The sequence below is a fragment of the Labrus bergylta genome, chromosome 18, assembly GCF_963930695.1.
Source record: "Labrus bergylta chromosome 18, fLabBer1.1, whole genome shotgun sequence".
NCBI lineage: Eukaryota > Metazoa > Chordata > Actinopteri > Labriformes > Labridae > Labrus > Labrus bergylta.
Genome location: NC_089212.1, coordinates 22,736,381 through 22,752,729, shown reverse-complemented (window position 1 = coordinate 22,752,729; position 16,349 = coordinate 22,736,381). Strand labels below are relative to the sequence as shown.

The 16,349-nt window shown below is 43.5% G+C and overlaps 1 protein-coding gene across 1 annotated transcript in view; it reads left to right on the top strand.

Moving 5' to 3' along the window:
- The window catches only part of pacrg (PARK2 co-regulated), a 132,552-nt gene extending 118,593 nt beyond the window's left edge, over nt 1-13,959 (top strand). Inside the window, exon 5 of the mRNA XM_020648000.3 lies at nt 13,572-13,959. Within this exon, the coding sequence (XP_020503656.2) occupies nt 13,572-13,732 (161 nt within the window). The 3' untranslated portion in view covers nt 13,733-13,959. The remainder of the gene's footprint in view (nt 1-13,571) is intronic.
- Nucleotides 13,960-16,349: the final 2,390 nt, after the last annotated feature.

Below are 16,349 nucleotides of genomic sequence, written 5' to 3'. Positions count from 1 at the left end.
GTGAGACAAACAAACACAAAATCCCACACACACACACACACACACATGCACGGTCTGATTGGACGGTTGTGTACCGTAGCCCTTTTTTTCTTTCGAGTATATCGTGTTTTCATCTATCATATCTTTTCTTTTTCTGTGGAGAATGACAGAAACAAGGCCAAAATAAACGCTGCAGAAAACAGGGAGAGAACCAGAAGAAAACACAAAGTCTTGACCGATGGAACTCCGACCATGGTGGAGGCCAAGACGACATCAGAATATTTCTTTAGAGTGATAATACTTTACTTTTTAAAACAGACTTGACTTCCAAGATCCACAAGATGATAATCTGAGGTGACGAGTCACTTTGAGTTCATCAACCTGTCAGAAGCAGTGAACATTTCTGTGCTGATGTGAGGCCTGCTAAAGACAGACACCCTGGCCTGTTTTATGTAAATACCACACTTAAACACTCCCGCTTTTAAGGGCTTGGGCACTCGTAAACCTTGACAGACCCTTGGGCCGTGCGGCTGCCTGTAAAACACTGACTGTTTATGGATGCCTGTACCTGCATCCTTCCAGCCATAAACACTTGTCTTTGTCCTTCTGGGATCAAGTAGGTGATGAGGAGGAGGGGGGAGATAATGTCCTCTCAACCAGCAAGTGTTTTAGGTCCTGTCCATACTAATTTTAAAGAAAAAAAAATACCATTGTGCTTTTAATCAGGGGTGGAAATCACAGGGTTACACATGATACGATATGATGCACTATGTGTCTCGGATTAACAATAACATCAGATCATCGCTGCTGTGCAAGTAGATATATGACAAGACAATCATATTTGGATACATCACGATTACTGATCATTTTAAGAATATAAAATGGCCCTAGGAAGGTAAGCAGTGATGTTTTAATTAGCCACCATTTGGTGTCAGATTCATGTTCACCGCTGCCTGACATTATACCTCTGTCTCCTTCTTTTATCCCTCAACCATCGTCAGGTGTGTCAGAGTGACAGGGAAAGCTGCGTAAAGTTTTTTTTTTATTTAACATCTATATTTGGAGTCAGTAATTTAATAATTGTCAGGACGACGATATATTACTGTATTGATATTTTGTCCCACCCTCATATTGAATTACTTTTTTTTTGGTCCACAATCATGTTTTTTTTCTCACAGTTATATATTTTTAAATGTGTAACAAATGTGATGATGGAGTTAAACTAAAACTTCTGTCGGGTAAATTCTGAGTATTCAGACCTAACGTAGCTCTATACTTTGAAAACCCCATGTGTAAATAGCACTTTTTTGAGCCATCAGTTGCATAGCGTCTCTGTTTAAGTGTTTATTTTTTCGACGGGCAGAAAGAAAACCAGAGTGCAGCAGCAGCAGCAGCAGGTGAAGATTCTCAAAGCTTCATCCTGTTATAGTGAAATCACACTTCTTAAAGCTTTGTCTGACCTCTTATTATCCTCATGGAAAGAGTGAATGAAAACTACTTTTTGCAGTGGTTGAACAGCAAAGCTTTTTTATATATTTCAGATATATCTGCTTCTTCCTTCCTGCTCTGAAAGCAGACAGACTATGCACCACCCTCTTGGTGCCATTGTGGAACCAAAGTTCCTTTAATCACAGCCCCCCCCCCCCCGTGATTTACAAGCTCTCCACATCCATAGGCATCCACTCCAGCCAATTGCATTAAAGAGATGAATAACCAGACCAATAAAAAGTGTTGTGAGGGGGCAGAATGGGCTCGCGGATGCTCATCGTCCATTTGGTGCAGTAAGCAGTGGGGGGGTGGGAGGGGGGAGAGGAGCTGGGGGCTTTTAGTGGAAGGAGTTTTAGGGGTGATATTGTGATTGGTGGTGGAGGTGATGTCATGTCATCCATCTTAGGAAGCCACTTCATTAGGCTAATGGAAGGGCTGGACCGCTCACCGTTCGGTCCTGTACGTGAGTGTGTGTGTGTGTGTGTGTGTGTGTGTGTGTGTGTGTGTGTGTGTGTGTGTGTGTGTGCGCGTCTGTCCTTCTATTGATGGCAGCTTCCAAGGCTAAAGTGGTTATGAAGACTGAAGTGATTTTATTAGCCAGGCCCATATCCCATCACTGGACATAACTGAGTGTGCGACTGTGTGTCCGTATGGATGTGTGTGTGTGTGTGTGTGTGTGTGTGTGTGTGTGTGTGTGTGTGTGTGTGTGTGTGTGTGTGTGTGTGTGTGTGTGTGTGTGTGTGTGTGTGTGTGTGTGTGTGTGTGTGTGTGTGTGTGTCAGTATTTCACAGCATGCAGTAATGACACTGTTTTTGGCGAGGAGAGATAATGCGGTGCGTCTGAGGAGCTAAAGCACACCTCATTCCTTTGATGTTTAAACTACAATCCTGTTCCTTCAATGACTTGCAGAAAAGTGAAGCGCAGAGAGGATACTCGCTGCGCTTTAGGGTAACATCAGTGATAGACTTTGATTTGTCACCGACTTAAATTAGTGTGTCACTTCAAATGTCCCTCTTGTGACGAGTGAAGAAGACAAATGGAATCACTGTATGAGCCGCTCTCTCCGTCTTCTCTCTCCATCTTTGTCAGTTTTTCCACCTGAAGCCCACATGACTTTTTTCTTTTGGACTGCACATGTGCGTCTTTTAAAATCCCCCCCCCATACTATTCCTCCCTTTATTGTCTGGACCGTTCCACCTTCAACCGCCCATCTAATCCAGTTCTTTAAATATCTTTCAGATGTCATACGATGCCTCTGCTTCTGACAGGCTGAACGCTGTCCTGATCATCTGAACTCTTCCTACCCCCCCCCCCCCCCCCCCGAACCTCTCCATTGTCGAGTTGTAACGCCTTTGTCACATCCTTTCTCTGTTTGTAGATCAAACTACAGTTAAATGGGAAATGGGAAATCATTCACAGCCTCACGGCCCTGACATGGTGCTGACCGTAGCCAATTTTTCCTCTTGTCAAAGCATTAAAAGACTTAGACTTAAACTTAGGATTTTACACACATTTCTTTTTTTGAAAAGAAATTTAATTTAATAAATGTTTACAGTTATTCCACTAAGAAAGGTTTGATTTAAGGTGGTCTAACACAAGGGACCCTGGCCTCGATCCGAGTATGCTTGACCTCAAAGTCCGGTTCATTTGAACACAAATGTACTCGTACTGTACCCGGGTACGGTGCCCGAGTCCACTTGAAGAGGTGGTCTCGTGCACTATTCATGTGTACTCGAGTACGATCTGCAGGAGATGTGAACGCAACAAGGAAGTGGACTGCTATATAAATCAGCTCCTCTTGCTTCAAAAGCCGGTCAATCCACACAGTTCAGGCCCTTTTTTTTCCTCTGAGTTGCACCATAGATGTGGAAGTAGGAACATTGATGACATCTCAGAAACAACAAAAACCTTTCACAGTTTGCAGGATGGACTCAGCCCGCGAGTGGTTGACGTTGTTGCTTCTTCTTTCTGCTTTTTGGCTGATTTGTAAACCAAATATGTGCATACTGCCACCTGCTGTATTGGACTCAGGTACGGAACGATGGTACTAATGTGAACGCAGAGCAGAAAGGGAGAGGGGAGGGGGGCACAATCATGCTCAGGCACGTGCCTAATGTGAAAACACCCTTAGTATCAATAGCGTTACCAGCATTGCACATGTCTTTAATTTCCTCCTCAAGTAAACTTTTCGTTTACCATTAAATTAATTCATTATAAATTCACACTGTTGAGACTGTATTGTGAATGTAAGCATACTAATTATGCATCCAGACTTGCACAGTGAAGATGTTAATGACAAAGCAGATACCATGTGCTCAAGCTGTGCAGTAATAGCAGCCTGCAAGAAAATACATTCCAACAAAAGGAAAGAAAAAAAAAACCAACAGCATAATATAATATAAAGTGAAACTTAGGCTCTCTGTAGCCATTAAGATGTGTAAATGAGAGGACGAGATGAGGAGTAGCCTTAGCAAGGGGCCGGTATCCCCCATGTACCGACACCTGCTTCCCGAGCAGAGGTGCATCAGCCAAGCTGTTTCCTATGAATATTAAACATCTCACGATTATCTTCTGCTGCTGAAGGTCGCTGCCTCCAGGAATGGAAATAAAATATCCCCTGCCTTTTATTCATTATTTGTGACAGACATTAATTTGATGTCTCTATAAGCTGAGATCTGAGGATTGAATGCTGTTGCCAGATTTCAGACAAACATGTGTCAGGCCCGGGCCTTTCCTTTTGAACTCTGCGATAAACTTTGATGGGCTGATGGATTGAAGGCTGCAGACGCGTCGCGGCCAATGTTTGTGGGATTCCTGTCAAACATGAAGAAATGAGACAACAGTTTTCTCTGCTGTCTACTTTGAGTAAACATGTGTCTGCGTGATGCAACAAGACAGCGTTATTAGAGGTTAATTATCTGATGTAACCTGTGGTCATGATAAATATGTTACAGTGGTTTGCGTAATCAATCAATCAATCAAAGTGTTATCTCGAGACACTTTACAAAAAGCAGGTAAAAGACCTTACTCTTTGTCTGTTAACATTACAAAAGAGCAGGTAAAAAGACCTTAAGTAAGTTTTACCCTTGTTTCTAGATTTTCTTTTAAAGGAACAATGTGTGACTTTTTGATCCAGTAGATGTCGCCCTTGAGCACCAGCATGAAACCAAAACAAACTGCTGTTTGGCGACACCTCCTTCATACTGAATCCTCCGCTCTCCTCCAGTGACACACCTCCAACCCCCCCTCCCCTCACATCAACTCAAAGGAGTTTAGCGCAAGTGAGCAAGACAAAATTATCCTTGGCTGGAGCTGCAATCACCTGTGTGCTGCATTGTTGTGTTAGCATGCTAATGTTAGCACACTTTAGTTAGCTCGTAGCTTCACATTGCATGTAAATTGACATTGAATGACAGGGATCTAAAAACACTTATGTGACCTTAAATAAGCAGTGAGTATGTTCTTCTATTTTCTCTAGTCCTTGACTTAAACAGCTTTATACTTAAGGGGAGGAGCCGGCCGTCCCGCCCATGTGAACATGATGTAAACACAGCTCCGACAACAACACAGCCAGCAGGACTCAGGCTTCTCACTCATTGTAGACAGTCATGACTCAGAGAGACACTTAAAGAGGATATACTTGATTTCTGCTGTATTTATGTCCTGTAAGTGATCACTGAAACATACATGTATATATAAAAAGAGATTTTAAAAAAAGATAACTACCGGTAGAAAGATGTGATCCCTTGTGTAATGTTTCTCTTATTAAAGGCAGGTTTGAAGGTGATTCACTGCAGTGTGATAATACGTTCATCTTCATTCATTTCACATGTCCTTGGTCTCCATTATATGGGCTTTCAGAGCTGTGTGCTTATAGGTTACGTGTTAACACCCATATTAGTGTGCCTTTGCATCTCCAAGTGCGGTGCTTTATTTGGCTTGTGTGGCCTTTAACGCCTGTCCCTGGTGCAGATCGATTTTGTGCCTAGCCAGCAGCCCACTGCTAACCTTGAGGTAAGCTGACGTAATGAGATCGCATCTGACGGCATTGACTCACATCTGACAGCACTGACCCTCTCCTCGCAGCCAGAGACAAAGGCTAGGTCCTCTGTGGTGGGCTGTATATGTTAAAGGCATCTTTTGTTTACTTACTATAGGTCCTCTCTCCTACGGGAGCTGGGTATTTGAACGCCTGAATGACCAGAATTATCATTTAAGACAAACATTTTCCAACTTTTACTTTTGATTTTGTTTCTACACAATCTTTAATTCATCTTAAACATGCCTTGAGAGAATAAATGGCATATTTGCTCCATGAAAACGCTTCAGATTTAAGGGTAAACCTCTGTTTTATTGAAACCTCGGCAGCTGCAGCTTCTTGATGTGCAGCACAGTCGAATCCAGCATCTGCATATGTTAAGCTGTCCAAATCAAAACCTCTGCTGACAAGATCCTTTTTTTTCCACCAACAACACACACACACTCGTTCAGTCTGAAGAATGTTCCATCTAATTTGAAACTAATTAAAACGAAGCGGGCCATCCAAGCCGTCAGCGTGATATACCTGTGGACATAACATGAAACGACTCTTTCCTTTAGAACTGTGACATGCATGCGGAAGCAGATTTACACATGCATGTATCAGGCTTCAACTGGATGAGACGGGACTGGGAGAACCATTATCTGAGTGGTGGTAATTGAAACAATAATGGACATGGTAGCAGCTTGGAAAATAGCATTGATCCATCATCTAAGATGAGCCCTCTTTGTGCATTAATACCGTGACTAAATGGTGCAAACCGATATTGCTCTCGGTCATGGCTAGGTCTGGCTGGCTAATTGAAAAAAGAAATGAGCAAGAGGAGAGTTTTGTGAGGTGTGGAAAAGTGATTCTCTCACTCTTCCCCAGCAGGGCTTTGAATCCCTCCCACTGCTGGGATTTCTAAGGCAAGATTAGCGTAAGACGTGGCACGATTTCGGCGGAAGTGTGGAATTGGAATTCAATTCTTGTATACCTACGTACAGTTGTAGACTAGTAAGCCAGAGGGAGCAAGATCGATAGGAATCTAACAGCTTTAACTCCAGTGCAGCTCAGGAGCATCCTCAGCAGGTTACGTCTCTTTGTCTCAACCTAACACATATCCTCGCTCTGTGCAATCCGACCTTGACACATTTTCCTCCGCCTGGCATGCCTCTTTGCTGATTTCTAACTTTCAGCGAGTTGAAATGGCAGTGAGCTGGAGCTAGCCTATAGAGCAAGCACTGCTGTGCTGGATGAACACGTGGAAAATTAGATCAGTGACCTACAGCAAAGGTTAGACTTCAGTAAGCATGAGCAGTCAGATGATGGCTGCTGAAGGAGTAGGAGCTTTAATAAACTACTGCTGGCCATAAGCCTATTGTTTTACTTTTCTGCTCTCAGCCTCGTGTGGATGTATGTGCACGTCCGTCCGTGTGTGTGTGTGTGTGTGTGTGTGTGTGTGTGTGTGTGTGTGTGTGTGTGTGTGTGTGTGTGTGTATGTGTGTGTGTGTGTGTGTGTGTGTGTGTGTTGGAGAGACTGAGGCTACGGGCCTCATTGTGGCTAGCTGTGTTAAGCTGAAATGCTGTTATTGATTACACACAAAGGTTGAGATGGAAAAGCAACAGAGTGGGAATGGGCCCTTCTCCAGGTGTAGGTGTATGAATATGTGTGTGTGTGTGTGTGTGTGTGTGTGTGTGTGTGTGTGTGTGTGTGTGTGTGTGTGTGTGTGTGTGTGTGTGTGTGTGTGTGTGTGTGTGTGTGTGTGTGTGTGTGTGTGTGTGTGTGTGTGTGTGTGTGTGCATGGTTGTGTATGTGAGACACACCTGTGCTCTCCGTCAGCCTCTGGCTTATCCATTAGGGGAAAAAGGGGGCTGGGGACTTTGGCACCAGTGTGAGGAAAAGAGGAGGATTTGAGGCTGAGGTGGAAAGGAACAAAAGCTACCGTTATGTACTCGAGTACAATTTGTTTATCTTTTCACTTCAGCACATTTCCAATTGTGTATGACTCGATATTTCTACACCATCAAATTTCAGAGGCAGACGTGGTGTCTGGTGGGGCTCTGGCTTTCTCTCTCTCGCTTTTATTTTTTAAAGTATTAAATAAGCTTCGAAGTTTGAGGACTTTCTGCAGTTCAAACCACATCAGAGTCAGTGGAGAGGTGAGGACAAACAACACCTGGACTAATTAGCAAACGCTTTGCATCAATAATTCAGAACTCCTGAATGCTTCGGTGCTTTTAAAACTGTGTATGTACTGTAGTAAAGATTTAGTATGAATCTTTTAATCACCTTGGTGAAATTGTGAGCCAGGACCTCCATCTTTGTGTACACTCCCCCTAAGTGCATGCTTCACACCCTATCCCTCTTTTCCAATTGGTCTCTCACCCTCTCTGTCGCTTCTACATCTGTTTAATTTGAGTTGTTTTAATACTGATTTAAATTTGGGAAATGTCTCCAAAGAGGCCTGAAATGTAATATAAGACCTGCATCAGCAAGTACACTCCTCTATGCAAAGATCTAATAATAATTCACAAGCCCAGAAACAGGTTCTTGTTTTATATGAAATCAGTTCTTCTTTGCTGTAGCTGTAGCCGGTATAGTTTGTTGCCATGAGAGACAGTTCAGATCTTTGTTGCCTCCTTACACTGCTGTTGTTTCTGTTAATTTTGAAAAAAAAAAAAAAATTTAGGGGCTCTGCTTGTTTTTAAAGTTAGGAGTCCATCATGGTTTGGAGTTTAAAACACCTTAAACATCACTAAAAGTATCTGCAGAAGTCTCCTACTCTACCAAACAAACTGAACCAGAAATAAATCCCTTGGATGAAGCTTTCAGACCAAAACAGCTGAAATATAATTTATAATTTTTTATAAACTACAACACTGGTATTTGATGAGCAGTCCTCTGCAAATCCAGGCAATTAAATTAAAGGAAAAACAATGCTATAAGAACATTGCTGGCTGTTATATCATCATATTTCATGTCTTACACGTGTGTGCATCTCCACATGTGACGGTACAATCACCACTAAAACACATCAATACCTCTATGCTGCTGCACACACACACTGCTAGGATTATCTCTCACATTCGGTCCCACTGCCTTTCCTTTGCAGACACCTGTGGTATTGCACACACACATAAACACCCTCTCTCTCTCTCTCTCTCTCTCTCTCTCTCTCTCTCTCTCACTCTCTCTCTCACTCTCTCTCTCTCTCTCTCTCTCTCTCTCTCTCTCTCTCTCTTTCCATCTCACACACACACCTGCTCTCTCCCACCTCTCTGCCAGAGTGTGTCTCTTTATGAGAGGCCTGCTTGACGCCCAACTGTGAGGCTCTTTTTAATTAGAGTCCTGCTGTTAAGCACAGGGCTTGTCCAGTGGTCTCATCCTTTCCCCACCACCTCCTCACACCTACACACACACACACACACACACACACACACACACACACACACAGCACCGCTCTGCTGCTCTCCCTCTCCATGTCCTCGTGGCCTGATTCACACTAAAGTATCAACATTTATTTAAATAGCTTTTATAGTTGCTCACAATTTGCATATCACAAAACCAGAATCCAAGTCAAATATTCATTATTCAAGTAATTTTAAATGAACTGCTTGGGATCAAATTGAACTCTGCAGCTGAAGTTTGATTTCATTCATGAGAAATAAGATAACAAGGAAAAAATCTACATATTTGAGTCAGGCTAACGCGGTGGTTGTTTGCGTGCCATAAAAAAAAAATCTGCATGTAACGTCTGAGCGAGGAAGATAAAGTATGAACATGAAGTTGTGTATTTCAGGCTGATTGCCTTTGTGAAGCTTACAGTATTTATCCAGCATGCTCAAGCTGCAGAATGGATTTTATGTTTTTGAGCATATAAACGGTATATTTGAGTCTCGAGGGACAACTTTTCAAAAGTAGGCTTCAATACGGCTTCTTCACCTCTTAGCTGACATCAAAAGGTTCTACATGGACTTTTAGGATTTAGATTTAAAGGTTTATTTTTGGGCTTTTTATTAAGTTTGTAGAGACAGGACAGTGGATAGAGTTCAAAAGCAGGGACAGAGAGAGAGAGAGTGGGGAATGACATGCAGGAAAGGAGCCACAGGTCGGATTTGAACCCGGGCTGCCCGCTTGGACGACTATAGCCTTCGTACATGGGGTGCACTCCCCTTTAGGATTTAGAAGTTTAATCAACTTGATCAATATCACATTTTTTTAAAAGAAGGGAAAGGCAGAAAAACATCCTTTTGTTGGTAAACATCACATTTTTCTTCAGCTTCTCAGGGTGAAAAAAAACTTCAAAATAGGATGTTAACGCACATTTCATGATTTGAAATAATAGCAGGCCCACATGCCCTCACATAACAAGCTCATATGTGCAGTTATAGACGACCTTTTGCACAAAGTATTTCTGGAACTCAAGCTCCTCCACAGCACGCATAACCTGCATTCCTTCATTTCCTTTTTTAAGCGAGGCCAACCCACTGTGAAAAAAAAAAAAAACAGGTCTCTCTCGCATTCATCCATCCCCTTTCTTTTTTTTGCATCTGGTTGTTATAATCAAAGAGCCATTGTGTCGCGGTGGCCTCCTGTCTAAGCTGCTTTCATACGCTACTTCCACAATCACAGCTAAGTTGATTAGAAACAACGGTAAGTGGGTGGATATTATGTTGAATCAGCTTTGGAATTTCGAGCTGCCCAAAGCTGCTGCAGTGTGTGTGTCACCCGGTTCCCGGCAGAGGAGGGGATTACAAAACACACAACACAACATATAAATGCATGCCAACCTCGGTCAGAGATCTCCAGCAGGGTCTGAAACCAGCCATTCAGCTCCAGTTCCCAACTGAAAAGTTACAGTCTCTATAACTCACATTAGTTTGTAGCAATCACTTTGTCTGCATCTGTGACTGCTTGTCTTCAGCTTGATGTGGGAAGACAGGTTGTTTAGGACCGTGGAGAACGAGGGATGGAGAAAAAGCAGGGTGACAGGGGAGGGAGGCTGCAGCTGTTGCTGTGTGTAGTTTAGTGTCGGTCTGTTGTGGTTTTGGCAGAAATCACAGCAGAAAGCCCGAGAGAGGCACAACCCCTGTCGCCTTAATGAAAAGATAAAGTTAGATAGATCTGCCTTATCTTTTACTCCCTTTACCTCCGTGCTCTTTGTGATAAAGACCCCTCCAATCCCAGGGATTTAGCATGAAAGGCCGAAACAAAGCACTTTTTTTTTTTTCCCAGTGCCACCTTCCTTTTTCTTCCCCCACCTTAAGAGAAGCAAAAGTCGCTCCACTGAGAAACCTCTCTGTCTGCGTTTGTATCGACCCTTCCCCTTCCTCAGAGGAACAGACAAACCCCTGCTAGGGCTCTCTTTTCCTTCTGTTCTGGGGCGGGAGTTAATATTCCGATTGTTTTTTTCTGTGCTCGATCTGCCCAGAGTATCGGATGTTGCCAAAAGCAGAGAGGGGAAAAAACAGAAAGGGAAGGGGGGAGCAGAAGGAGAAGAAGAATGAGCCAGAGAATGTATTTTGCTGAAGGACATTTGCAGAGGCAGCTTTTAACATCCCCTCCACCCGCTGCTACTTCCTCCTTTACTCCCCCCCTCCCCATCCCTCCTTTAACACACTTCTCCTTTTTTCTGCTCTTTAAATATTGAGAATCTTTGCAAATTCCTCTGGCCTCTTCTTTTTGATGCTCCTGGCCTCCCAACAGCTCAGCAGCCAAAATGCACTCGGAAGGGCTGACGTATGGCAACAGTAACAATTCCCCCCACTCCTCGCTGCCCCCCCTCCAAGCCCCCCAACCTTCCCTAATAAACAGGTCTGAGCTCTGCCGGTTCCCAGGCCGCACCTCTTCCTGCACTCCCAGTGTTCTCCAGTCCAGAAGGCCAAGCTCTCCCTCTGGGCTGGCTCTGGCTGCTCATTTTCACTCCTAACGGGGGGTGGCTCTCCACAGGCCTGACTTTCTAACCCACCCACACACACACACACACACACACACACACACACACACACACACACACACACACACACACACACACACACACACACACACACACACACACACACACACACACACACACACACACACACACACACACACACACACACACACACACACCGGCTGACTTCTGTCACTATATTCTTTACTTTCCACCATTCTCCCGCCTCCAGCTGCACACATCACAGCATACTAGTGTCCCCAACTTCCCCTTTTCTTTTATTGCTCACATGGCTGCATTTTAGATTCTATTTCAGATTTAGCTAACTAGTAGGGTGCAGGCGTCTGCGTTGTGGGTTTCTTAAAATAAAAAAAACCCGGCCTTAGTTTAGATACAGATAGAAAAGTGTTTCTCTTAAAGACTGCATTCCTGAGCGTGTCCACTTGTTGTTGTTTCTCTAACAGGAAAAACTGTAAAAAAAAAAAAAAAAAAGCTGCTAAATTAAGCCGTTAAAGTTTTCTTCCAGGCTAACCAGCGGTCAAAACGCGGCTGGAGAAGTCTCCCCATCGCTTTCATGTAAAACAGGAGAGCGAATCCTGAGCAGCGAGCCAGTGCAGCAACTGAGATCATAGACGTGTTACTGCTTAACAGCCCGCTTTATGGGACCGGCTCTCTTTGTGTTTTAATGAGGAGGCCATGGATGGTCGGAAAGGCAAGGAGAAACACAGAGAGAGAGAGAGAGAGAGAGAGAGTGAGAGAGAGGGAAGATGAGGGATTAGACGAGATTGAGAAAGAATAAAAGATGGAACATTAGAAGGATGTAAAAAGGAGGTTTAATGTCCCTGTCTCTCTTCACGTCTAATTAAGAGTGAAAGAAGAGGCTGAAGGATCCCTGTTAAAGTGCTGCTCTTCATATTTCACACCTCAGGTACGCTCCATGACACACTTGTGTCACCTCTCCTTCTCCTTCTCCTCTTTTCTTTTCTCTTCTCTTTTCTCCTCTCCCAACTCAGACCAAGAACGCTTTGATTAAAATGACCGATTCTTTTAAGACTTTACTTTATAGCCTCCAAAACATAATAAATCCAAAGTTCCTCTCCAGGATATCTCAGACGAACAAGGCATTTTGTTGCAAACAAACTTGGACAGCTGGTTTGTGTGTGTGTGTGTGTGTGTGTGTGTGTGTGTGTGTGTGTGTGTGTGTGTGTGTGTGTGTGTTAGCCACATTCCTCTCTATATTTACCTCCCTCTGAAAAGTGTTTTTAGCCCCAAGTGCAATGGCATGAGATTGGCAGTTTGCTGTGTGCTGATAAAAAGTCACGATTTGTGTGAATGTGTGCATGTGCTCGCGCGCGTGTGTGTGTTTAAGTGTGCCTGCTGGTGAAAGACGAGGAAGGAGGGAGTGCAGGCTGGACACCTCAGGAATGCTTTTTACGATAACAAGTTCCCTCAGCTCACTACAGCTCTGTTGTACAATTGTGTGTGTTTTACTAGTTACACTTTCTGTGTGTGTGTGTGTTTGTGTCCTGTGGGAAGGGAGTTGGATTGGCCATGCGTGTTTTGCCGTCTTGTCTATGTAACATTTACAGAATATGTTCAACATGTGCAAGAAACACAAATACACATGAAGAAAAATGTCCTTTTATTCCACATACTTTAATTTCAGGTGCTGTTAAAATTGTTTCCTGTATCAGATTTCTTTTTGTCTCAAGTGCAGGTGCACACTGCAAACACCCACTCACACAGTCACATTGCTACCTGTGGCGTCTGACTCCAGGTCACTGCTCATGCCTCGTGTGCATCATCAACGCAACATTACGCAACAGCAGAAACCGGTGCTGATTCGGATGTAGTTCTCTCTGTGGGCCGCCTCATTAAACATTCAGAGGAACATTTAAAAAAAAAAACTCTTCTGCCGCTCGGCTCCCACTGGCCTCGCCGTAAGAGGAGTAAATTAAATTCAGTCTGTCCAGTGGGTTTGAAGTCAGATGGAAGGATGGCATTTGCAGTGCAGCGTGGCCGCAGGTGGTGCTTTGTGAGCCCTGACATCAACTTCACAGGCTGAGCTGAAATCCTATCTCTGGATGATTTCTTTTTTTTTTGCTGATCCCGTCTGTCTGTCTGTCTGTCTGTCTGTCTGTCTTTAGTCAACTCCGGAGACGGCATCGACTACAGCCAGCAAAAGAGAGAGAACATAGGTGATTTGATCCAGGAGACCCTGGAGATGTTCGAGCTCTACGGGGGAGAGAACGCCTACATAAACATCAAATACATGGTGCCCACCTACAGGTCCTGCTTAAACAACTGATTAAGCTGACACTGCACAGACTCTTGACGGCTCTGTCAGTCCCTCTTTATCTGCCCCTCACCTCTAAACGAACCTCTTATCTCGTGCCTTTTTTTTCCATCCTGGTTCTCTCCTAATCCTAATCTCAGCCTCACTCCATGGTTTCTCCTTTTGTTTCTGAACCCCTCTCTGCTCTGTAGCATAACCTTTTTATTTTTTAAATCCTTATTAAATTCATTGCTGCAAGTCATGGGGTATTTCCCGTCTTGTCTGGATCTGTGTATTTATCACTATAACTTGCAAAGAACAAATTGGCCTCATTAAAAAGCGTGCAGTATGTTTAATATTATCCATGAGTTATGACGGCAGTGATTTGTTTTGTTGGCTCATAAGGAATTCTTGATGCATGTGACTTTTGTTCCAATCACAGATACTCCTTAGATGGAAAATGTGACAAAAACTCCTTTAAAATGTTTTTTTATTTTTTTTAAGTTTATAAATCAACTGTTTATTTAACTGCACTGTGAAACAATTTAAAGTGTCAACAGGACCTCATAAACCAGCCCTACAACATTTTCTGCCCCCCTGGGACCCCTAGAGGGTGTAAGCACATCTTTAAAAAACACATTTAAGGCGTAACTTGGATTATATCCTCTCTTTTTTTTCATAAACTAAATGAAGGACTTTTATTTCATCTGCTTGAAAGAAAACATGGCGCAGCTTTGAATCATTTAAAAAGATGCTAATGGAGCCTGAGAGGTACAAAAAAAGGAGAGAAGTGATGCAGGCCCAGTCGTCTCTTTTGTTTCAACTCATAAAGTCGTGAACATTTTCACTGTGTTCTGTCCCGTTTTACAACTGCTTCTGTTCACAACCGCGCTGCGTTGTGTTGCATTGTCTCGCACTAGTGTACCCATTCTGTCACAAAAACCCAGCTGGAGACAGAGCCTGTCTAAACACGCAGAGGAAGACGCGCAGGAATGATGGCCGACAGCATTCCTCCAGACAAACACACACACACATATTGGTTAACATGCTTTGAACTCAAAAAACCTCACAGTGCATCTCGTGTGTGCAAGTGTGTTTGTTTGTGCGCATGACAACATGTTTATTTGTATTTATCCAGACCAGACAGTAAGTCCACAGATGGCGTCTTTAACCAACTTTTTATCCGTATGGTGTGCAGATTGAAGCTGCTAGCTCCCACCATCCTCTCTACAGCGTTACAGTGGAAACTTCTTTCCAGACACAACAGGATCACACACACACACACACACACTTGGAAGCAGACACACACTTACACATATACATACACAACTCTGCAACCCAACAGGGAAACATAGTGTAATTGATTTCTGACACTCACAAGGACACTCACAGCGTCTCTTATTGTAAGTCATGTCTCCAGCAGAAGCAACTTTACAGGCCTGCGGAGGAATCCATTCTCAACAGGAAGACAGGTTCATAATGCTCATATTTCAGCCTCAGCACATCCTGAAAAGAACGAGACCGAGTGGCTGTTCCACACTGCTGAACCACACGGCCTTGCTGCACTCGCTTTCTGCTGCTTGATCTGTGCAGCTTTAGACGGAAAAAGGAGTGCATGCTTGGTCCTCTTGCTTCCACCCCCCCCCCCCCCCCCCCCCCCCCCCAACATATTTCAGCTTAAGAAGTGAGGTGTAATAAAACATTTATTGCAACAGCAGGCATGTGAAATATTTTTTTAAAGGCGGTACAATTCCAGCTCTGTTCCTGCTAAACGAGCTGGTCGAACTCTGAACAGTCTGCATCCTACTGTGCTGCATCACCTGTCCAATTTTACTGAGCCACAGGCTAGCAGCTAGCCAGCACAGAAGAAAAGCAGCTTTCACACAAAGGACTACTACAATAAAGAGGAAAGGGAAACGTGGTAAGCAATTTTGTGGATTTTTTCTTCAAATAGCCTGAAAAACTGTTGAACTAGAACCAAACTAGTCTGAATTTTAACACCCTTCTCTCCTTCAGCTTATCATTGCCCTTTTCTCCAAGCTAGCATACAATGTCACAGATGCTATAATATGCAGAAACTGCCCAGAGTTCACCTCACTTCCTTGCACTTAAAGGGCCAAGCAATCTGATTGCTTTGGCTCAATTAGGTCACATCACAGGCGCTAATGAGCATTAAATGCTAAATGGTGTCCGTTTCGACCTCTTTGGGGAACTCGCTGAAGCTCATTAAGAGAGGTGACAGTCTGGATAAGAGCGTTGGGAAATATGATCTCCAATCAAGAGCTTGACACACTCGGTTAAAGCACACACACTCACAGACACACACAAATATGAAAATGGAAAAACAATACCATACAACAAACACCATTGTAATTGCTCATGCAAGTAATAGAGTGAAGTGTGAAATGAACAGGAATGGAGGCAGCCAATGAGGTTATTTGGTCTATCAAAGGCATCGACGCATGACTGGCCCGGACCTACAGGCTGGAAAAACCAAGCATGACATTGCTTGAATTTTCTTTCTTATCTCTCTCTCTCTCTGCTCAAACATGAAAAAAGGACTCAAAAACAAATCCGGCATAAAGCAGAAATTGTCCCGATCATCACATTCTAAACCTTTTCCCTGAGTCATAATGAGCAATTGATCATT